The sequence below is a fragment of the Sturnus vulgaris genome, chromosome 22 (genome assembly GCF_052056855.1).
Source record: "Sturnus vulgaris isolate bStuVul1 chromosome 22, bStuVul1.hap1, whole genome shotgun sequence".
Taxonomy (NCBI): Eukaryota; Metazoa; Chordata; class Aves; order Passeriformes; family Sturnidae; genus Sturnus; species Sturnus vulgaris.
This window is the reverse complement of record NC_142264.1, coordinates 2,183,198-2,205,686: the sequence shown is the minus strand read 5'-3', so window position 1 is coordinate 2,205,686 and position 22,489 is coordinate 2,183,198. Positions and strand designations below refer to the sequence as shown.

General features: G+C 53.8%; 1 protein-coding gene across 3 annotated transcripts in view; it reads right to left on the bottom strand.

Moving 5' to 3' along the window:
- Positions 1-986: 986 nt before the first annotated feature.
- Positions 987-22,489, bottom strand: part of KCNT1 (potassium sodium-activated channel subfamily T member 1) — a 65,632-nt gene continuing 44,129 nt past the window's right edge. For 2 of the 3 annotated variants that reach the window (XM_088177560.1, XM_014880124.2), the window contains 24 exons: positions 22,329-22,403; positions 21,897-21,980; positions 21,369-21,463; positions 20,352-20,532; positions 20,110-20,274; positions 19,294-19,430; positions 18,698-18,761; positions 18,249-18,357; positions 17,962-18,070; positions 16,900-17,049; positions 16,503-16,735; positions 14,189-14,405; positions 13,252-13,357; positions 12,483-12,655; positions 12,221-12,292; positions 11,818-11,952; positions 11,511-11,622; positions 11,118-11,219; positions 10,937-11,020; positions 10,467-10,595; positions 10,131-10,151; positions 8,983-9,286; positions 4,806-4,890; positions 987-4,326 (listed from right to left, as the gene is read on the bottom strand). In XM_088177560.1, coding sequence (XP_088033686.1) covers positions 4,206-4,326; positions 4,806-4,890; positions 8,983-9,286; positions 10,131-10,151; positions 10,467-10,595; positions 10,937-11,020; positions 11,118-11,219; positions 11,511-11,622; positions 11,818-11,952; positions 12,221-12,292; positions 12,483-12,655; positions 13,252-13,357; positions 14,189-14,405; positions 16,503-16,735; positions 16,900-17,049; positions 17,962-18,070; positions 18,249-18,357; positions 18,698-18,761; positions 19,294-19,430; positions 20,110-20,274; positions 20,352-20,532; positions 21,369-21,463; positions 21,897-21,980; positions 22,329-22,403 — 3,063 coding nt within the window. In that variant the 3' untranslated portion in view covers positions 987-4,205. Of the gene's footprint in view, positions 4,327-4,805; positions 4,891-7,321; positions 7,385-8,982; positions 9,287-10,130; positions 10,152-10,466; positions 10,596-10,936; positions 11,021-11,117; positions 11,220-11,510; positions 11,623-11,817; positions 11,953-12,220; positions 12,293-12,482; positions 12,656-13,251; positions 13,358-14,188; positions 14,406-16,502; positions 16,736-16,899; positions 17,050-17,961; positions 18,071-18,248; positions 18,358-18,697; positions 18,762-19,293; positions 19,431-20,109; positions 20,275-20,351; positions 20,533-21,368; positions 21,464-21,896; positions 21,981-22,328; positions 22,404-22,489 lie in introns of all 3 variants that reach the window. The other variant, XM_088177559.1, reaches the window with a different exon arrangement.

Genomic DNA, 22,489 nt, shown 5'->3' with positions numbered 1-22,489 from the left:
TTTGGTTTCCTTTTTGTTTCCCAGCCACACCAACCTCATTATTTTTAATGTATATTTTAGTGCTCTAGATTTTTTTTTTTCTCTGCTACAAGGAATTTGAAGTGTTAGAAGCTGATTTTCCTCCAATGAGGCAAATACTTGAATAAATTTTGGTTCATTTTGCAGAGATATTTCCTCTTCTTTTCTGTGTGTGCTGCTGTGCAAGGTGGAACAAGAGGGAAAAATGAAGAATCCACTGCTGGAAATGCTGGAATCCCCTTGAGCAGAGATGAAATCCTGATCTGCAGCCTTGGATGGGTTTTCACCCAGTGAGAGCTGCTCTTGGTGGTGTTAAAATCACCTTTTTTTTGGGTGGAATCATTGCAATTCTGATGTCCTGGCAAATCAAGAGGATTTGTCTGATTTAAAGCCAATAATTAAAAAGTAATTTAGCAGGGACTTGGCTTCCTGCTGTCCTTTTACTTCCAGATTCCTCACGTGTATGTTCAGCCCAGAATTATCTTCCCTATTTAAGGGATAATGGGTCCTTCTGTGTGATTTTAAATATTTAAATTGCCTAAAATGTTGAATAAAAACAATCTCTGCTTACCTGCATTTGATGTCCAAGCTTAAATCTGTGTGTGAGCATAGCATGCTTTAGAAATGTTGGGACCTTTCCTGAAAATCTTGGAAACTTTGGAGCCAGTGACAAATTTTGAAGTGTTGGGTAGAAGAACGTGTACTAAATGTTGGATAAATATCAGTTTAAAAAAAAACCTTAAATGCCTACAAAATTTAATGTATTTATTAAATCATACCAATTAGGATTAAATAAATAATATTTAAAAGCTCCTCTACCACACCACATCTGAATGCCCAAAGAGTTTGAAAACGAAGTTAAAAAATAAAGTTGGGAAGAGCTGCCTGGATCATCCCACGGATTTCAAAACAGACTCCTAGAAAAAAAAAAAAAAAAGAAAAAAAAAAGAAAGAAAAATCAGACAGCATTGTCTCCTGTTGCTGCATGCAGCTCTTTTATTTTCATTTATCTTTACAGAAATGTGAAGCATCTTCACAAGAATTGTACAAAACCCTCTCCCCTTGGCTGGCTGCATCCCAGCAGAGCAGCTCCTGGAATTGTCTCCGAGAGCAAAGACGGGAGTTGCTGTTGCTGATAAAAATCCATGCAGGAGCTGAGCTTGGAATAAAAATGTCCTGTTCTACAGAGATTAAATAAAAAGGGGGAATAACAGGAAATAAATATACTCCTAACATTGGTTTGAGTAGTTGAGTTTAATGCAGGATATATGGATTTAGTCCATATTGAGCGTTAGTGGACACGGAACATGCGCCGGAGCCGCTGCTGAAAAAAACCCCCAAAATATCCCAGCTGTCCTCATTTCTGCATCCCCCAGGGCCTGCCGGGTCTCTGCATTGGAACACAACTATTTCCTCCAGAAAATGGGATTTTTTTTCCATGGTTGGAAGCAATAGCCATTGTCCTCTTCCTAAGGAAGCTCCTTGTGCCCCTCTCCCTGCAGGAACGACTCTTGGCCTGCATCAACATTTCCAGGACCATTAGAAAAATAAACTGCTTTTGTTTTGACATGAGGATTGTAACTGAGGCTAAGGAATTAGAAAAATGAACCCTTGGTTCTCAAACTTGCATTGCCCACAGGTGAATATTTACAGGCATTTCCCCATCCCATGGGAAAGGTCGGCTGGAAATTTACACCAGAGCAGGAACGCCGAGGGTTTGTACACGGAGCTTCCACCTCAAATCCGGGGCTTTTGTACACTGAACAAACAAGAAGCATTGTCAAAACACAGGAATATCGAGGGCATCTTGATCATAGCACAAACCACACAGAGGCTTCAGTCCTTTGATGTGGTTTCCTCTCGGGATTGTTTTGTCCTCGGATTAAGGGGCTGTGTGTGCCCCCCGAGGAAGGAGGGACCCAACACCAACAGCTCTGGAACACAGAGCCTGCATTTGGCCACACGGCTGACCTGGCTGCTCAGGGCTGGGGGTGTGAAATTTTAAGTAAATTAAGAATTTTTAAAAGAAATTTCATTTTCTTGCCATGGGAAGGTTGAGCTGAAGAGCTGTGCTCCCACACACAGCTCCCAGCCAAACAAACAAAAAAATCATTAAAATTGTATGCTCTCAGTAACTATATGCCAATAATCCCACCTTTTGTTTCATTTGGGGTCTGAGCTTTTGTTTGTTTGCTGATTTGTTTATTTTTTTTTTTTAACCTGTAATACTGCTTTGTTCCACTTTCCCTTGAAAGTAAAGTGGGGTTTGGAAAATGATCTATATTAAATACACACACTTAAATACATTAATTAACACTCCGTGCTCTGAGCATCCTGAGGCTTCAAGAGCCCACCTGTCCTTTTGTACTTCAACCACACCCACTTTTTAACCTACAACCCATTTTTGCCATTTTTAAATGACAGGTTTGGCATGTGAAGCTGTAAACAGAAATAAATAAAGCACGTGCCTGCCTTAACCAAACAGATACAAAATTAATCTTTAAAATTCCATCAAAACAAGCCCAAAAAGCTTTAAAGACAGTTCTGTTTGTGCCCACAGCTCAGCAGGGTGGGAGGGGTGCACTCATTGCTTTGACCTCTGGTAAAAGCAGAGCCTGGGATGTGCCACCACTCAGGGACTTCTGCCTGGCACTTCAGGAAAAAAAAAAAAAACAATTAAAAAAAATAAAAGATGGACCTCAAACCTCATCCAGGCACAGCAGGTCTCTCTCAACACCCTCTCGGGGTGATGCCAGCCTTGGCACTGGTCCTACCCTGGGCATCTCTGTTCTTCCTCAGGGTTACAGGCAGGATGGGCAGCACATCCCCATAGGCTGGGGAAAACTCCTTTCAAACAGGTTTTGGCTTGTTTTCTTTGTAAACATTGATTGGGGGTGTTTTGGGGAGCAAACAGTGAATGTTAATGGCAATAAACCATTCAGCTGGCAGCGAGTGCAGGAAGCTGATGGGATTTCATGGCCCTGTTGTGCTTTACAAGCTCCTTGCTAAAAAAAAAAAAAAAAAAAAAAATCACATTGGAACTGTAAGATATGAACATAAAAATATAGAAAGTTAACAACTCAGTTATTCACTTGGCAGTCAGATAAACCCTTTCCACATGGATGTTGTGGAATGTTCAGCAGATGAGGAACACCTCTGGTGTTTGTGGTGGTGCCAGGTCCCTGTGGGTCTGGGGGATGTTCTGCTGCAGGGGAAGCCACGGGGACAGGGGGTACAGAGCAGAGCAGGGGGGCTGGAGCTGCCAGGGGGCCGTGGTGGATGGGGGACAGGCAGAACCCGCTGCCTTAACAGTGACCTGTGACCGCAGGGAGGGGAAGGACAGCAGCCACAGAGGGGTTGGACCCCAGACTGGCCTGGCTGGAAGGGAAAGGGCCGAGTGGAGACACCAAAATCCACACCCTGGCCAGCCCAGCCCATCCACCCCAGCACAAACATCCCCAAATCCCCTGGGCAGCTCAGCTCCGGCAGCAGCACAGGGGGACACAAACCCAGGGGCTCAGAGGCGCGGCCACAGAGCTGGCCCGGCTTTCAGTCCCCTGGTCTTGGCGAGTTTTGGTTTGTGAGATGCCACTGCTGGGGACACAGCGGCCCCTGCCACGGCACCTCCCTGTCCCCTCCATCCCATCTGTCCCACGGCCACCAGAGTCCTTGCCCAGCATCCAGAACGCAAACCCAGCAGAGGATGAAGAAGAACACGAGTTGGGCAAAAGAGAAGAAGTTTGGGTACCCTGGGGGCCACCTGGTGAAGGAGGAGGAGGAAGAGGAGCAGGGTTTCGGTGCACTTTTACTCTCCTCTTTACCAGCCCCATAAATACACCCGACCTGCACCCTCCGGGGCGATACCAACCGCACAGCCCTGCTCCCCCAGGGCCATCGGCGTCGGGGCTCAGCCGCGTCCCACCAGCACCAGCGAAGACTTTCTCACTAGTTGCGGTATTGATATAAAAAGTTAAAATCCCCGGGGCTCACGGCCACCGGCTCTGTGTGTGTGTGTGTGGCTCTCCCGGGGCTCCGGGCATCCCTCCGGCGGCGCAGAGCCAGCCTGGCATCGCCTTTCTCGGGGGGCACCGCGGGCAGCGCCGCCTTCCCCTGGGGCCGGGACGTGCTCGCCTTTCCCCGCCGTCCCCGAGCCCTGGGCCCGCAGGGATGCGGGGCTCGGCCGCTGCTCACAGCTGGGTCTCGTCGCGCGTTTCGGGGTTGCCGGAGCCCAGCTTGTTGCTGCAGCTGCTCTTGCGGCTGTGGCCATCGTTGGCCACGTGGGCCAGCGGGTCGGAGCGGATCAGGTACCTGCGGGACACAGATTTGGTTACGCTGCTGGAATTCTCCCCCTGGAACTGACACTCAGGGATGCCCCGTGGAGCTGTGCTGCTTGCAGAGCACGGCCGTTGTTTGAGTAAGAGGTGTTAAATAATAAGAGCTGTTTATGTAAATGCTAAAAGATACTATAATAAATAATCAGGAGTTTATGTAAATGCTAAAAGATACTATAATAAATAATCAGGAGTTTATGTAAATGCTATAAGATACTATAATAAATAATCAGGAGTTATTTCTCAGCTGCTCAGTGGCAAAAGCCAAAGGGAAATTCCACACTGCCCATGGCAGCTGAGATGGGGCTGGGGTGGTTTGGGCGCTGCTCAGGAGCACAGACAGGGGGAATGGCCCGGGAAAGAGGCACAACCTGTGAGTGTTTATGAGAAATCATGGGAAGGAATGGGATGGGGGCAGCTCGTGGCTCTGGGGGACAGGGGGGAGGTGACACCCACACGATGTCATTGAGCTCCAGCCGCGTGTCCGGGGGGGGGTTGATCAGGACGTAGGACAAGGTGTTCTGGTGGTCGTTCATCTCATCTGCAAGAGGAGGGACAGGGCTGGTGAGGGAGGGACACCCCACAGACACCCCAAGGCGACAGATGCCATCCTGGCTCTCAGACCCACGGGCGAATGGGTCCCTTCACCGGGAGAAGCCGTGGGCAATGTCACTGCCACAGGGAGGCCACCAAGAATGCCACTGCCACCTCCCTCCTCACCTCCCCAGGCTCTCCCCCACCACAGGGCACTGGCACAGGTCACTCTCCAGAGTCCCCACTCCCCCCCAAAATAAAGTGAGAAGTCTTACCTTGGTTCAGTGCAAAAGAGGGAACAGGTTAGTCCTGCTGTGTCAGCTACAGCACAAGTCCAACCACTGGCTCAGGGCAGCTGAACCCCCCCCGGGGCCGCCCCAACGCTGTGCCCACCTCTCCCCTTCAATTCCTCAATTTAGCATCATCCAGGCACAGGATTAGTCCAAGGATTGCTTCTCTCCCCTGCCCAGGGGAAATCTCCTCCATGGAGCTCCAGAGCCATCAATGCCATTTTGGGGATGGCTCTAAACCACAGTGACCACCCAGGGGGGGCTCAGGGCCACCAAGAGCAGCACCCACGGGGTCTGGATGACGCGGGGGGGGGGCCCCTGTGCTTCCCGAAATAGCCAAGAACAAGATCATGGTGAAATGGATGGGGGTGCGAGGCTGCGGGCGCCGGGGAGGGGTGGAAGCTGCGACAGGTGACACCATTTCCAGACGGGCTGATGGGGTGTGGATGGACAGGGTGGAGAGGGGACGGACAGACGGACGCCGGGGCAGCATGAGGAGCACGGCGGGACACCAGCTCGCTGCAAGGCTTGTCACTGGGACACGTCTCCAGGCTTTTGGAAAGGCCCCTCTGAGGTGCAAATGGAGCAAATGGAGCTGCTCTGGGGGCAGCAGGACCAGGACCTGGGATGGGCATTAACTCCAGGCTGGGAGTGTTCCCTGTGGCCTGTCCTGCTGCTCCCACCACCCTGTCCCTGCTGATACCCCAGCCAGAGGCTGCCCTGCCCCACGGTGGCCACAGCAACGACAACGGGTGCCACATCACCCTGGCACGGGGGTGAAACTGCTTTCCTCTAGCCCTGAGATGCAGCTCCAGCCATCATAAACACCCAGCACAGGAATGCAAAGTTTCCACTCGAGGTGCCTTTGCCAAGGCACAGCCAGATGAGCCCCGGGACATCCAGCGGTGCTTGCAGGGGACACCAGACCTTTGTTGTGCTGCTCAGACACATCCCCGGCATCCCTGAGACCACAGAGGGAGCTGCAGCCACGAGGGCACGGGAGCACCCTCGGGGAGAGGCTGCCCGGGAGCCCAGCCTGTGCCAGGCTGTCCTGGAGAGTTTTCCCATCCCAGTGCTCAGCCTTACAGGGAGACAGGGATGGGGGTGGCAATGCCGGGGGGGGGGGGCAAGGGTGGCACACAGACCCTGGGACCCGACGGGACACACGGGGTTGGACATGACAGGGAGGCAGGGATGGGCTCTGGCTCTGGGCAGCTTTCCCTGCCCCATGGAAGTTTCCTGACCCCATGCAGCCAAGCTGGGCCCTGCTGAGCACACCGAGTATATTGCTGCACCTCCACTGCCCCAGGCAATATACTCTGCTGGCCTGGGGCTTCCATGAGCCCCAGCTGGGCTGCCTGGCTGATGGAGGACACACTTTGTAGGAAAATGCCAACGTTTCACCTTAAAGCTGGGCTAGTGAAGCCAAAAATGAAGCTGGGATGGGCTGCTGTTAATCTTGGGGCTGCTGCAGTACAAAGGAGCCTCTCCAGGGCATGTTCCACCATGGTGTAAAGGTGAAAAAAAAGATGGGAAAACCTGGCAGGTCCCACAGAGCCCCACAAGGTGCCTGGGGTGGCTGCAGCACCAGTGGCCCCTGTGGCTGCTGCTGCTGCCCCGGGCTGGGCCCAGCACCCCTGGTCAGAAAATGGGGTCTTCTAATGCTGGAGAGGGGTCCAGGAAGGCAAACCAAGGGGTGCAAAGGGATTTTTAAAGCACTGCCTTGCCCTGGATTGCAGCTGACCCAGCAGGAGCTCCAGCATCTCATCACAACATGCACAGGCAGCTCTGGTGCACTTGTCCCCCTCCTTGTCCCCTCCTCAAGTTGCTGTAACAGCCCAAAGCCACCTCGTGGAGCCATGGAGGGAGGGTTTTGTTAATGAAAGCCAAGGGCTGTGATTTCCCTGTAGGAATTCAGCTAAAAAAGGATCCCTGAGGTTTCTACCTTCCTGATTAGGCAGAGCCCTGTGTTTGCACCACCACCACAGGACACTGATTGGTTTTCCAATGCCACCCAACAAATCAGTGCTGAAAGCTGGGGGATCTAAGGTGAAAACTGGCAAGGGTGAGGTTTGGGCTTAGCTGGCATGATCTTGTTGTACGCTGCACGCCATGAGTCACGCGGGACTCCCAGGGAAAGGGAATTACCTTGCAAATATCCCAGGTTTACCCGATTCATCACATCACTGGCTGTTAAATTTGCTACATCCTCTACAGAACATACAGGGAAAGGCACAGACATAAACAGAGAGAGAGAGAGAGGTCAGCAAGCCATGGCTCGGCAAATATCAGAGACAAGCTCCTGCGCTGCAGCGATAACGTGAGCAAAAGAAAAAGGAAAGGGGCAGAAGGCAGAGCGACGTTTTTCCATGGGTGTCCAGACACTGATGGTGACACACGGTGACAACACACAGTCCCAGCACCGCTGGGTGCCCGAGGAGCTGCTGGTCCCCACACTGCGCCCAGTGTCCCTGTCCTGTACCCCCCACTGCCCCCTCTCCTGTTTGCTTCAACCAAAATTTGCCAAGATGGGCCAGGACAAGGATGCCAGCCCTGAGCTGACCCCAAGCTGTGCCCCAAGCCTCACCGAGGCTAGACAGCCCCTCTGGAACTACAACAGGAACTTCTGGGACTGGGAATGTAGAGAGAAAAGGAGAGGGGGATACAGCAAGGCAGTCCCTGTCCTCACTCCATCCCACCACATCCAGCTCTCCTGCCTCAATCCCTGGAGATGCTGGCAGTGCCCACAACCACCCCCTGGGCCCCCACTCCAAACCACTCCAAACCCTTCCTGCACTGCACCCCTGGACATTTTCTCCTTCTCGTTCCCGTGCCTAAAGCCAAGATGGGAAAGGAGGAATCCCACCCTCAAAATCAGCTCCCACCCCAGCTGGGGCTCATTGCCAGCCTGAGTGTGGGCAGGGGCCAGCACGGGGTGGACGGACACTCTTGGAGGATGGAGCAAACAAGCAGCAGCACAGGATGGCTTCAAAGAAAGAAAGAAAGAAAAAAAAAAAAAAAACCAAAAAAACAAAAAACCAAAACCAACCGAACAAAGGGAGCTGTGGGCTACAGACTTTGCCATAACCAAGGGGTGGGAGCTGTCCAGGAGGACACAGATGCCAGCACCGACGGGCAGGTCAGAAGCTTCACGAGAGATGTGGCTGCACAGAGGGACCCTGAGCGCTGTGGCTGTCACAGCCACACACCGGTGGCACACGCAATGAAGCAACTCAGCCCTGCAGCTACCGAAAGGTTTTCCACGGAAGAGTTTATGACGGATTCGAGTCTATAACCAAAGGGGGCTGCGCCAGCTGACGGGGTTCGGCTCTCCCTGCCGCACTACGGGGGCTCTTGGGCACAAGGCTTGTGCTGACCTGGGGTTGGCTTGTCCTGAGTCACTGTGTATGGCTGGGAAGAGGGGGGGACAAACGGGGCCGGTACGGGGACACTGCAGGCACTGGAGTCACTCTGCCACTGCCAACTCCTGCCTGGAGCCATCCCAGAGCCCAGAAATGGGGGGGGGGGGACGGGACTGCCTGCAGCTGGCCGGGGGTGGCAGGGGAGGGTGGGGGGGGTGTCTGCGTGGCGGGACCCCAGCCTGGAGCCGCGGGTCTGCACAAGCACAAGCAAGCCGGGGAATGAGGCACGGCCGGAGCAGCGCCCGCGGGGACAGGCGCTAAGCTCGGCACGGGGTTAGGCTCGGCACGGGGTTAGGCTGGCTCAGGGGGGTCGGGCCGGCTCGGGGGAGGGCGGGGGGGGGGTTACCTGAGGAGCACCGCAGAGCAGCTGGGCCGAGCAGCACTTACCGTAGCCGGTGGTGGGCAAGCCCAGGTGCTTCATACGGTTTTTGACGAGCTCGGAGAGCTCCTGGCGCTCGGAGCGCCGGTACAGGCTGAGGCGCTGCTGGCTGATCCACTCGGCCGTCTTGCTGGAGTGTTTGTTGCCCTTCCTGCTGAGCCGCCGGGCCCACTGCATGCTCTTGCGCCGCAGCAGAGGGTGCTCGGACTGGTCGCTGGAACACGAGTTGCGGTGGTGGCTCGTCTTGATGCCCCAGTGCTCCTTGACGTCCTTGGTGTCCTCGCAGTCCTCAACATTGATTGAGATCTGTGACTGGAAGCCCAGCAGGTCACGCGGGATGGGGGGTGGCCAAGAAGGGTTTGGCCTGGGACTGGCAGGGTGGGATCTCTCCCACGCCGCTGGGGTTCTTCCTCTGACACAAATGGGCTCTCCCAGCACTCGATCTCTGCCCTGCAAGAGCCGCCTGGCTGGCTGATCTCACAGAATCCCAGAATGGTTTGGATTGGAAAGAGAGGAAAGCTCATCTCCTTCCACCCCTTGCCATAGGCAGGGACACTTCCCGCCGGACCAGGCTGCTCCAACTCCTGTCCGACCTGGCCTTGAATTTCCAGGGATGGGGCAGCCACAGCTTCCCTTGGATAAGCAGTGCCGAGGGGAGTCTCGTGAGCACCTGACACCTCACACCTCTGGGATATCGGCCCAAGAAGCAGCCATGCCCTCATCTCCCTCTCTTCCCTCTTCTGTGCTGCCATGTCTGACCCAGCAATCCCCACTGGTGAGCAGGAATTTATTAATAAAGCCTTTTAAAGCATCTCAAGGAGCTGGGTTACATTTAATTAAATGTCAACTTTCAGCTCCCCATCACTGCTTCCTTACAAAGTTGAAAACTGAAGGTATTTAAAAGGGATCCTGGCTCCCTCCTTGCTCCTTATCCCAGTTAATTACATCAGGGCACTGAGGACTTTTCCCCGGAGCACTGAGGCTCAGCCAGAATCTCCCTTCCATGGGGACAGGCAGTGCTGTGCTGGCACTGGCCCGAGAGCTGGCACCAAGCACAGGAGGGCTCTTGGTGGCCAGAGCCAGCCCAGGGATCAGCCACAGGGTGAGGGGCCAGGGAGGCAGAGCCCGAGGGTGGCGGGACACGAGCAGCACTCACCTGTGCTCTGATGTCGTGGGGCTGCAGCAGGGCACAAGGAAGGAAGGCAAAACCGAGGGTGAGTCCAGCAAAGGGGCAGCCCTGCTGTGCCCACCCTGCTCCCAAATGCCCCCAGTGCCAACAACATCCAGCACTGCCCAGAGAGATGGGCACTGACCCTGACCCAGCGTATCCAGCACCACCCAGTGCAGCCACACTAACGAAATAAACACAAAAATTAATCCCCCTTCCCTTATTCTCCCCTTCTGAGGTGCTCCAGGGACCAACACTCTCCTGGATCCCACCTTGGCTGGGACCACCAGAGCCCCTTCCCAGCTCCCCCTACCATGCCCCTACCTCGGAGGTGGCGAACATGTGCGACTCCGTCCTGTAAATCCCGATGGGAATCTCGGCGCTGGAGGAGCAGAGCTTCTGGAAGAGGCGCCCGTACGTCCTGATCCACAGGTCATCCTCAGTGATCTTCATCTGAGGAGCAGAGCACAAACCTGACCCCCCCTGTGCACCTCAGGCTGCTCCTGACCCTCACCCCAGCTCATCCACAGCAATCCCAAAAGTCAGCTGGACTCCACAAAAAAAACCAAAACCAGAGGCAATTTCTGACCTCAGCCTTCCAAACTGGGAGTCTGGTCCTTGGCAGCTCTTGGTAGCACTGAGGTTCCCCAAAATGAAGGGGAACAATGACCTGGCAATGCTGCTCCCCCCTTGATTTTGCAGAAGAGGGGAACCCTCACCCCGTGCACAGGGTGACAGATGCCACCAGACCCAGGACACCCCATGGGTTTCACCCCATGGGACTTGGCACGTACCGCACACAGGTACCCAGAGCCCGGCGTGGTGTCGAGGCCCAGCAGCAGCCGAGTGATGGTGATCATGTAATCCTTCACGAACGACTGCCGAGACATTTGGGCACAAAACCAGGGAAAGGTTTGCTCAGATGTTCCCTGGGGCATGCCAAGGGGAGGCCACAGCTGCAGGGCTGTGTCTCACCTGGTAGAGCAGCGTGTCCAACATGCTGATGCTGAAGACCCTCCCTGCTGCGAAGGGCAGCCGGAACATGAAGGCCAGGTTGGAGCCATTCTCTCGCTCTCTCTGCAAGAAGAAGGGCAAGTTTGAGCTCAGACTGCACAGAAACTTGGAGGACTCATGACAATGGGAGGGCACAGGTGGCATGTTTCTGGGGGGTGTGGCAGGAGGAAACCAGGGCAGCATCTTTGCACTGTAGAAAAAGAGGATTTTTTGTTTTCCTCCACAGAAATGCATGAGACATGATTTGGTTTTCTGGACATGGGAAAAGCACAGGACTTCGAGGAGCTCAAATGCAGTCAGTCACTGTCAGTGTTGAGTTCCCAGACCCCAATGCAGGGAACGACCTCCTCTTACCTTTTCTAGCTTGGAAAGGGCCAGAGAGTAGCTGTCCTTTGCTCTGAACTGCATGAATCTCATGTTGGAGGGGTGGGTCAGCTCCGTGATAATGCTGAGGCTGGGGAAGAGCCTGCAATGGAAAGGGATCTGATGTCCTGCAGCTGTCTCAGAGGACTTAAAGCCTGAGGAAGTCATCCCTGTCCTGTCTGAGGTCAGAAATAGCTGATTGCATGCTGCTTCCTCCAGCAAACCCAGTGCCAGATGTGTCCCCCTGTCCGTAGCCACCACCCCAGGCACTGTCACCCTTCCTGGTCTCGTCCCTCACCTGAACATGGTCTGGACGTTGACAATGGTCTTGGCATCTGCCATGTAGTCCTCCTCGGCACTCATGGTGCTCTCCTTGTCCACCACCACCAAGTTGTCAGCGTAGATGATGCCACACTGCAGCAAACTGTCCAGGCTGGGCAGTTCCCAAAGAGAAGAGCGCAGGGTCAGCCCTTGGAAACGACACAGGGAAGCAGCACAGGGGTTCCACGGCGAGCCCAGGCTGCTCCCAACCTGCTCTTCACCTGCTCCCCTCTCCCAGGGAGGGGTTGACAACTCAAGAAGCCCAAGCTGGGCTCAGCTCTATGCTACCAACCCTGGGGCTTCTCGTGGGGCGACTGAAAAATCTGGGCTGGGGTGAATGCAACAATTGAGGCACGAGAGCCACACGTGGCAACACCTACTTGTCAATGGTGCCCTCCATGTAGTAAACCATGGGGAAACAGCAGATGGCCTCCAGGAAGTGGTGCTCAGGCCTGGGGGGAGAGCCACAGAGAGCGAGGTGGTTCAGCACGTCCATGCAGCACAGACAGACACAAAACCCCAGGGCCGGCCAGCAATGCCACCACCCAGCAGTGACACCGCTCGCACTCCCACCCTGCAGATGCCCGTGGAGAGGCAGGGAGGGCTCTGTGGGAGGCAGAACACCCGTGCTAAAGTACTTGCTTGTTGTCCAGCAGCAGCACGATGGGGTTGAGCTCCTTGCGGGAGCGGTAGTACGCGCGCAGCGGGACGATGAAGTTGTAGAGCCCGTTCCCGGCTGTCTCTGCAGAAACGATGATCAGTTTGTTCTTGAAGCCGTAGGCTTTGGCGTCCTCAAAGCTGTTGTGTTTGCAGCCCTGGGCGTGGGACAGAGCAGGGGTCAGTGCACACAGCCCGGGGGTGTTGCTGGTGATGGGGAGCCTCCGTGAGGCCCCAGAACTGCCCAGGCAGTTCTCGGCAACGAGGCATCTTTGCAAGCCTTGCCCGGATAGAATTCGGGCTCACAAAGTGCCTCTCGAGCCAGCAGGGATAGAGATAGAGAAGTGCCAACAGGAAAGTCCCATAGAATTTATTTCTTCTATGAAGGGAGTCCTTCCAGTCTGGCAAATCCACTGGGTGGGGTTTCTAAGGGGTCTTTTATAGAGTTTAAGGGTTTTACATTTTGCACCAATTACCAAGGGAATTCTATAACTAACCAATCTACAAAGGGCTTTAGGGGAGAAAGTAACCAATAATATAAGAGGAAAATGAACCACTAATGTCACAGAAAGATAACCCAGGGGTCTACAAGGGGGGGGACAAAATACGTCTTGGTATTGGTCACTCTAAGCAAGCAATTTCTTATCTTTAAGGTATCATCTTCCATGGGGCCCCTTCCAGGGACTTAGAGAGGGTTTCTGCTCCCTCCACATGGGGGGGTTCAGCCCCAGGCAGCCCCACAGCCCCTCCACACCTTGTCCAGCCTCAGGCAGCAGAACGGGGCTTTCTCAGGCAGGAGGTGGCACAGGGTCGGGGAGCTCCCGATGTAGGGTGAGTTTGGGGGGTAGCCCTTCACGTACCTGCAGCAGAGAGAAATCTGTGTGAGGAAACAAGGAGAGCTTTCCATTTATCCAGCCCTCAGGTGCTGGGGAAAACGTTCAACAGCAACACCAGAAAATGCCCTGCAAAACTCTCCTGCAGCAGCTGGGAATTCCTTGAATATACATATTTAGGAGCACTTTTTGCTATGCAAAGGGCCATGAGATTGTAAAGATGTAGGGACAGAGTGGAAAAGCCAAGAGGGGCTGAGCCTGAGCATCCCCAGGCACCACTGAGCTCCCCCCGAATTTTTCCTAATATCCAAAAGAGAGATTTCCTCATCATGTCCTCCAGAAGCTTCCAAAAATCAAACACATGGATGTCATGTGATCCCAGTGCCTCTGAAAACTGGAACAAACTGGGTGTAACCACAACGAACCAGAAGCAACTGAATCAAACTGGATTTAACTGGAATGAACCAGAGAAGATCTCTATCAACAGAGTGTGGACACACACATTCACAGAGCTGGGGAATTACAGCTTGGAAATTATTTTCAGGCCTGAATTTCTCCTGACTCTCAGCTCCATTCCCAGGCTGACAAGTTGACTGCAGCTTCAGTTAGGGAGGAAGTCTCCCAGGGTGATAATATAGAAAAAAACAGAGTGGAATGAATTATAAAGATTAACACCTCGTGTCTTTCCCGTGGGATACATCCTGAGGTGCTGTCCCAAGGATGTTTTTCCCAATTATCCAATGAGCTCTGTCCTGTCCTGGCTGCACGTAACACACTTTAAATACAGAATATCCGTGTTTGTGTTGCTGTCCTTTCTCCCTCTTTGCACCGCAGCAACCACAGCAGAGAGCCACTCACTCCACAACCGCCGAGCCTTCCTCGTCCGACTGCGTCATCTCATCCTCGGACTGGTCGCTGAGGAGGTCGCAGGGCAGCAGGGAGGAGGTGTCAGCCAGCTCCAGCACGGGGGCGATGCTGGGCCGCCGTGTGCCCGAGCCGTTCTCGGCCGGCAGGGCCAGTTTGCTGCTGTTGGCAGGGCGGCACTCGGTGTTCTGCAGGTCCATGGCCACTGTACCTGGAGCACAGCAAACACGCTCTAAGGGAGGGGGGGAAATGTCAGAGAAGCCTCCTGTCCTCCAGTGTTGGATCTCAGGAATCTGGAGTTTTTGGAGCGTTCTGTGCTTCCAGGCACAGACCCCCTGGAAAACACTGCTCTGGAGCTGGAACCTTGGAGAAGATTTGTAAATATGAATAATGAGTTAGAAATCATAAATGTGTACCGAGTTAGATGTGTGTATTTTCACTGGGCGATGGGTTTTAAATTTGAGGTTTTTATGTGTAGTGGTAGCTATGGGACAAGCTGGAGAATTTTGGGTGGTGTCTTTCTTCTTGTTCATCTTCTTCTCTTCCTTCTTCTTCACAGAACTTAGGTAGTTACCTTTGGATTGGTCAGTTGAAAGTCACTCTAAAGGTCATGGGAATCTATTATTGGGTCAAAAGTATAAATAATAGAGGTGTAAAACTCTTATTGGTCTGTTTAGCTTTAAAAGGCCTTGAATCAGGCTCAGCTGGATCCATTTTCCCTACTTCTAGCAAGGAGCTGGAAGTGCTGCTGTGCTTTCTGTAATTCTCTGATAAAATATAATAAACATCCAAGCCTGAACATGAGAATCCATCTCCGTCACCTTTCTAATAATCCTGGCTCTGAACAGAAACAGACGAGGCTGATGACAAACCACTAATGAGTGGTGCAAAAACCCTGCTCACTCTTACACTCCAGCTCTGCACAGGGATGAGACAGCCCAGCTGGTGCTCCAGCATTCCCGGGCACAGGGGGTGCAGGGAAAGCCCCCACAGTGAGCTCCACCTGGGCACTGCTGTGTGCAGCATCTCCCCTGGGGTCTGTCCCCTCTCCATTCCCCTCACAGCTCCATGGCCACCTGAACCACACACCTGCTGCTCTCTGAGGGCTCTGCTGGAGGTTTTACCATGCTGATGGATGTCTGAGATGAGAATCCTGCAGGCCAAGCCCTGCCCATGGCTCCTCACGGGCTCTGGGGGACACCAGCCAGGTAAGGAGCCACACCTGCCCGGGCACTGCCCTTCCTGTGGATGTCCCTTTGCCCCATGGAGAGGCAGGCAGGCAGCAGTGCCTTCATCCACCTCCCACATCCCTCCTGATCAGCTCCAGGTTTTAGAATTTCAGAATCCCAGAGGCCCGAAAAGTCCTCTAAGATCATTAAATCCAACCCAGCACTCTCTACCTGCCACCAAATCATGTTCCCAAATGCCACACCTACACATCATTTAAATCCCTCCAGGGATGGTGATTCCACCACTGTGCCAATGCTTCACAACCTTTTCTGGGAAGGAATTTTCCCTAAAATCCAACAGGGGACAAGAGAGACCTCCTCATCCTGTCCTCCAGCAGCTTCCAAAAATCAAACACATTGATGGAGTGGCCCAAGAAGCAGAGCCCAGGCGTTGGCCTTGCCAAACATCACTGCCCTGCTGGCACTCACGTCATTTCTGTCCCTCTCATCACCTCTGCCAAAGGTCCCCCGTGCAGGAGCCGTGTGAGAACTGTGCTCAGCAAAGTGCTCTGCGGCTTGCTGGGGGATAATCTATGCAAATCGCTGCTCAGGAGTACAAACACATAAATTATTTGCCTGAAATATAATGTGCTCGTGTGGCTCAGCTCCTCCAAAACTTGTTCTCCCCAGATACAAGAGGGAAGTAATGACTCATGGTATTTTTCACTTGCACAAATGCACCGCTCGCTGCAGAGAAAACTACACTCTTCCTCGGCTTGGGAATCATAAATGTGATTTAGGATGTGCCCCACGGCATTTCTTCTTCCAGCCTTGGAAATAACTGAGGGCTAAATCCAGGCTTGGGGCATTTATGCAAATACCCTTAATGATAATGGACATCACGAGGTTTAATAATGATATTCGAGCTTGCTGAGAGCACCCGGCGTGCAAGGAAATGTGTATTTTACTGGTGAGATGACTGGGGCAGAGGATGCAGGGGGGTTTTTAGTGGAGAGGGGGCGGCACGGAAAAAGAGCGTGCAAAACACAAAACAAACCAAACGTGAGAGAGGAAACGAACCCAAAGGTGGGGAAGGTGCTGGAGTGGGGTGTGCGGGCTCCTGCTGCCCCCAGACTCACCCATGCTGGCGATGATGCTGTGCACGGGCAGGCGGGAGGGGCCGTCGTAGCTGCCCGCAAATCCTTTCTTCTTCTGCTTCTCCTCCTGCTTGAAGATGAAGGCAGAGTTCTCCTCCTTGGTGATGTTGATGTAGAAGCAGGTGTCCGACGCTGCCATGATGTGCCGCGGGCCGGGGTTCAGCAGGATGCTTTTGTTCTCCTCCCTCCGGATACCGATCAGGCAGACGCCGTACCTGAGCCGGGAGCACGGGGCTGGGCATTCCCGGCTGGACAAAAACCCCTCCGGGACATTGTCCCTGCACACAGGAGCTCGCAGAGCACTCAGCCCCAGCCCTGACCCTGGGGCACGCAGATCCCCCTGCCCATCAACCCCCTGCCCATCTCCCCCTTTCCTCACTTCTTGTGTGCGTGGAAGGCAGCGTAGGTGAAGCTCTTGCCCTCGTACTCCATGAAGAATTTGCTGTCCCCCATGCGGATGTGATAGACCTCATTGCCCGAGCAGCGCCCGTACATCCTCTGCCACTGCTCCGGGGACTCCTGGCCCTCCCTGCAACCACAGCAACAGCATCAGGAGGGACCCACCAGGGCTGGGATGGGACCCCCTGGTTCTGGGATGGGACCCCCTGGAGCAGGGATGGGACCCTTTGGTGCTGGGATGGAAATTCTGAGGCTGGAATGGGACCCCTGGTTCTGGGATGGGATCCCCGGTTCTTGCACGGGACCCCCGGTTCTGGCACAAATCCCAGAACTCCAGGCAGATCCCAGGGCAGAGCACCAATAATCCCTGGAGCCTGAGGGCAGGGAGGTGACAGTGACACATCGCCACCGCTCTGGGGATGAGCTCGTTTTCATTTTGGGATTTAAGTGCCTTTTTATTGAACGAGGGCTCCTGCAGAGTGCAGAGGGAGGGTTCAGAGCCCGTGTTGGCAAACAGCTCCGAGCATGGGGCGAGAGGCATCTGGCAAGGATGTTTCATAACTGTTTTGATGGCACTTTACCCAAAATTCAGACATCTCTGACTGGCCAAGGAGTACAAGGCACACACCACTGCTCTCCTGTGCTGGCAGAGCTCCTTCCAGCCATGCTGGATATATACCCACCAAAAAAACCCTGCAGGGTCTGGGGCTGCTTGTGCTGTGAATTCACCTTCCTGCCATCAGGATCGTGCCAAAAAAAAAAGATATTTTTATCTCTCTATTTTATTTCTATCTGGAAAGCTGGCATTGCTCAGCCCAACTGCACTGGTGTGCTCCCCTTACAATCTGGGCTTTTGCTCTTGACCTGGATGGGGGTCACTGATCCCACTGTGCTCCCCAGACCCCAACCCTCTCCCCCTGAGCTCAGAGGCCTCAGCTCTGCCGTCCTTCCAGGCTCAGGCTGGGGCAGAGATGGGCAGGGATGGGCAGGGACACACGGGGACGGGCAGGGACACACGGGGACACGCAGGGACAGCACTCACTGGCCACGGGAGGTGTGCACCAGCAGCGTGATGAGGGTGGAGGTGGCAGGGCAGACGCAGTTCAGTGCCAGCATGGCGTATTTGCACTCCTCTTCACACACAACGTGATCTGAAAGGCAGAGGGGACCATCACAGAGGAGAGGGGGACAGGTGGGTTCCCTGGCTGGCAGTGCCCAGGAATGTGGGCCCATTTTGGGGTGGGGTTGGGCACTGGGCATTTCCTCCTCCTGCCAATCCAGGAGGGCTCTCAGCTGACCGAGAGCTGCTGTGCAGCTGCTCCAACTCACCAGCAAACTTGACATGGAATTTATTTTCTGGCTTTAAGATCTGGACGTAGAGAGGACAGTTTGGAGCAAAGTCTTTGACAGCCCAGGCCCTCAGGATGGTCTGGTGGTCCTGGACAGGGACAAGAGCAACAAGAACTACTTGGCTGATGGTTTATTTTCCCCAAGGCTTCTACACCTGGGGTGAACTGCAAAGCCCCCAGCCACCCTGGAGATGCACAGCAAGGGCTTCTCCTGCCCCTGCTGCTCCCTGAAACCCAGCAGAAGAAAGGTGAGCCCACAGGGGCTCAGCCACCAGCGTGCTGCTGCACATCTCTGTGCCACCCCCAAGGCTCTCCATGGCACTCAGCCCCTTCCCAGCACCCTCCTTTGCTGGGCACAGGTGAGATCAACATCACCCCAGTCCCTTCTGCCTCAAAAACGCCCCATCCCCACCCTCAGGCTGGGCTCACCGCTGCTGTCCTGTCCACCTCGTTTCGGCTGCTGAGAATGAAGCAAGCTTCTCCATTGTCCATCCTGCCAAGAGAGAGCAGTGACCCCATGTGGAGAGGCTTACAGCTGGCCTGTGGGCCACAGAGGGTTAATCAATAAGGGTTATTTCTGAAAGGAATCCTATCAGGGCCGTTGGCCTGGAGACTGAGAAGAGAAGAAGGAGATAAGTGAGAAAGAAAGCCTGCAGCTGGGAAAAGTATTTTTAGAAAAAAATTGTGAGAAACAGAGGTGGAGATGGTTTGACACCAATTATGTTGATCTATTGTAAACAATGAACAAAATGTTCAAAGTTTACACTTTTACAAAGTGTAAACTCTGTAGAGGGTATAAAAGACAGCATGCTGTTGTAATAAACAGGTATCAGCCTTCTGAAATGTAGAGTGTCAATTCGAGTGTCGTGCCCACCTCAACAGTGACAACCCCATGAATTGCACAGACCCACAACCCCGGGCACTGCCCATCCCAGCCACGCCACTGCCAGCCCTCCCCAGGCCCAGCAGGGGCACACTGGGGTGACATTCCTCTCTGGGGACGTGCAGTGTGTCCCTCTGCTCACTTGGCTCTCATGAGGTCCTGGTCCTTGAGCGCAGAGCCCTGCAGGTAAATGACCCTCTGGGACCACAGGGGGATCTGCAGCACCCGCCGCACCTGGATGTCCATCTCTGTGGGGCACAGGATCACCACGTAGTAATCCTGCAAGAGACAGACACCACCATGGGTAGGGTGTAGGAGCTGCTGGTCCGACAGTCGGGACTGAGAGACCTCTAAAGGCAGGTTTTGGAGCTTAGGGTTTATTGCATAGGGTGTGGGTGAAAGGGCCCTGCTTGGAGCTGCCAGCTCAGAGCAGGCTGTGAGAACAGGAGGGCAAGAGGAAAAGGAGTAAAGAGAGGGCAGGGGGTAAGAGGTGAGAGGGGTAAGGGTGGTAAGAGAGGAGAGTAAAGTAAGAGAGGTAAGAGAGCGAGGTTCCCGTTACAACACAATAAATCTTCTGTGTGGAATATTCTAATTTTCACTCACCAATCTAATACAAGATACAAATCCTATAGCATTTACATACAGCCTATAAGAATCACTACATTACCACACTGTGTTACACTTTGGACCCTCTTTACCAAGCTAGTAGGGTCTTCTCTGCCCTTTGGACCTGTCTGCAAGCAGAGGGGATAGTTCAGTCAAGGGGGGATTACTTTCAGCTGGCCATACTATTGTTTTCTAGTTGTTTGGCTTTCATTTCGATCTCGCTTATAGTTTCCATTTTCTCAAAATCTTTTGCCAGGCAATCATATTTACAAGGCTTTCCATTTTCATCTTCCCCAACAGTAGGGGAGCCCAGCAGTGACCCAGCAGCGTGTGCCAGCAGCCCGGTGCCCACCTGCAGGCGTGGGTGGGCGTAGAACTCGTTGAGGAAGTCCATGAGGAGGTCGATTTTGAGGGAGCTGACGCAGAGCACCACGTGCTTCTCCGTCTGCGCTCGGTGCCGGCTGTAATTCCCTCCCGACTTCTGCCGCTCCATCCACAGGTAGACGAGCTCCTCGAACTGCAGAGGGCACGGAGCTGATGTCCCCATCGGCAGGGCTGCCCTGGGAAGGGCTCCGAGTCCCTCCCCACCCTAACCTGGAGCGGCAGCACCACCAGGGCCACGCAGATCATGATCACCACGAGGAGCTGGGAAGGCCAAATCTTTGGTGTCACATCTCCGTAGCCCACGGTGGAAAAGGTGACGATGCAGAAATAGAAGGACTTGAAGAGGGAGAGCTTCTCACCTGCTCTTTCTAAATGCTGGATGCCGCAGGTCCTGGAAGGGAAAAGCCCCATCACAGCAGGGGCTGGCCTGCCCGGGACACAGGGCACCATCCTGCTAAACACAAGTGTCACCCAAGCCTTCCTGGGCCCGAATTGTAACTCCCCCCAAATTCACCCAGCAGCAGGGCTGGGAGCACCACTGAGCTCTGAAACACCATTAGTCATCCACATCAGAGCATCGTCTTTATTGCCAAAAACTCATGAGCCTAAAAGCCTCATTTCCTCTCCATTCAGCAACTTAATGGTGTAATATGCCTCAAACCCAGACCAAGGGAGCCAGAGGAGAATTCAAAGCCTAATTCAGAGCTAAATAGCCAGTGATGAGCTCTGCTCCCCTGCCCAGAGGAACACCCTTGATGATGGCAATATGCAGGGTAAAGGGCCCAGGTAATTAGCGGGAGCCCCGCTGGACAATTACACAAATGAGCTCAGGAGCTGTGACTTGTGTGGGAGGAAGAGCTGGGCTGGACCCCGGGAGTTCGATGGGTTCTGGTGAATGAGCCATCCCACAGCTGCCCCTGGGGGAAGCTGCAGTCCCTGCTCTGACACTCACAGCCCCCAGCTCCCTCTGACAACACCCTCATCCCCACTAACAACTCCCTGTTCAAACCCCAGAAAAAGGCTCATTAAGGATCATTAGTCTGGCTTAGAAACCCCCGGCAGCGTTCAGTGTGTTGGGGGATGAAGCAAAGCAGGGGAAGGTGTGAGCCCTGCCAGAGCCCAGCTCTGCCAGCCGGATCAGATGGGCACAGCTGGATTCCCGGGGTGGGCACAGCTGGATTCCCAGGATCAGGAAGGGGGTTTAGAGAAAAGGAGAGCAACACTCACCCCGTGAAAACGAGACACAGGAGGGTGCAGATCAGGATGAGCACCTGGTTAAACATTGCTGACTGTGTCCTTTGGATGGCTCGGTGCAGATCGTTCTGGGGACAGAGGGGAGAGGGGAGGGCTCCCAGCAGCTCCCAGAGCCCGAGGGAAAAGTCCCCTCCAAGCACCAACTGCTGCCTCGCTGGCCCCAGCAATGCCCTCCCTCCCCAGTGAAGGTCAAGGCTGGATTTTGCCCCCGGGAAGGGATGTGCATTCCCATCAGCAGGTCTGGGATCTGCTGCAGCATTCCCAGCTCCAGTGGGAACAGGGGGATGGCTGGAACACCTCACTCCTGACCACCCCTGTCACCGTGGTTCAGACACTGAGGGATTCCTGGTGCCAGCCTGGCATTCCCAGCCTGGCATTCCCAGGCACGGCTGCACACATCAAGCCCCAAATCCTGCCCCAGATCTGGGGGCAGCAAAGGGTTCCCTGCCAGTCCTGCTGCCCTCCACATCCCCGAGGAGCTGGACAAAAGGGATCACTCACAATCATGTTCTCCAGGGCGTACTTGGCCAGCCAGCAGTTCAGAAACACAGGAATGAACAGATTCCGCAAAGGAGGCCAGAATATCTACCAAAAAAAAAAAGGGTTATTCACAGAAAAATCCACACTCTTCTAAAAAATAGAGTTATAAACGGCCAATCCTTCTTGTGTGGAAGGATCCAAATCCAAGTTGAGCAGAAGCTGCCACCAAACATGGCCCTGCTTCCCTGGCTGCAGCAGAGCAGCTGGAAAGGGAGGATGGATTTTGGGATAATACTCCAGAGAAAGTCATTATATTGTCAAATATTGAAGGAAAAATTTCCTGCCAGCCTTAGATACCACTTGGCCAGACACCCATTTTTCTTGATTTCACCACCAAAATACAGCACTTACTACACTCAGAGCTGCTTTCAAATGTCACCAGGACAGACTCACCGTGATGATGAATGGCACCGTGTTGATCATCTCCAGGATGAAGGAAATGCGAAAAATCTGTTCCCAGATGTTCCCCTGAGGAATTAAAACCAAAGGAGAATTAAATAAGGTTAAAAACTTGCCAAAGGTCAATTAAAACCACCACACTGTGCCTCAGACCC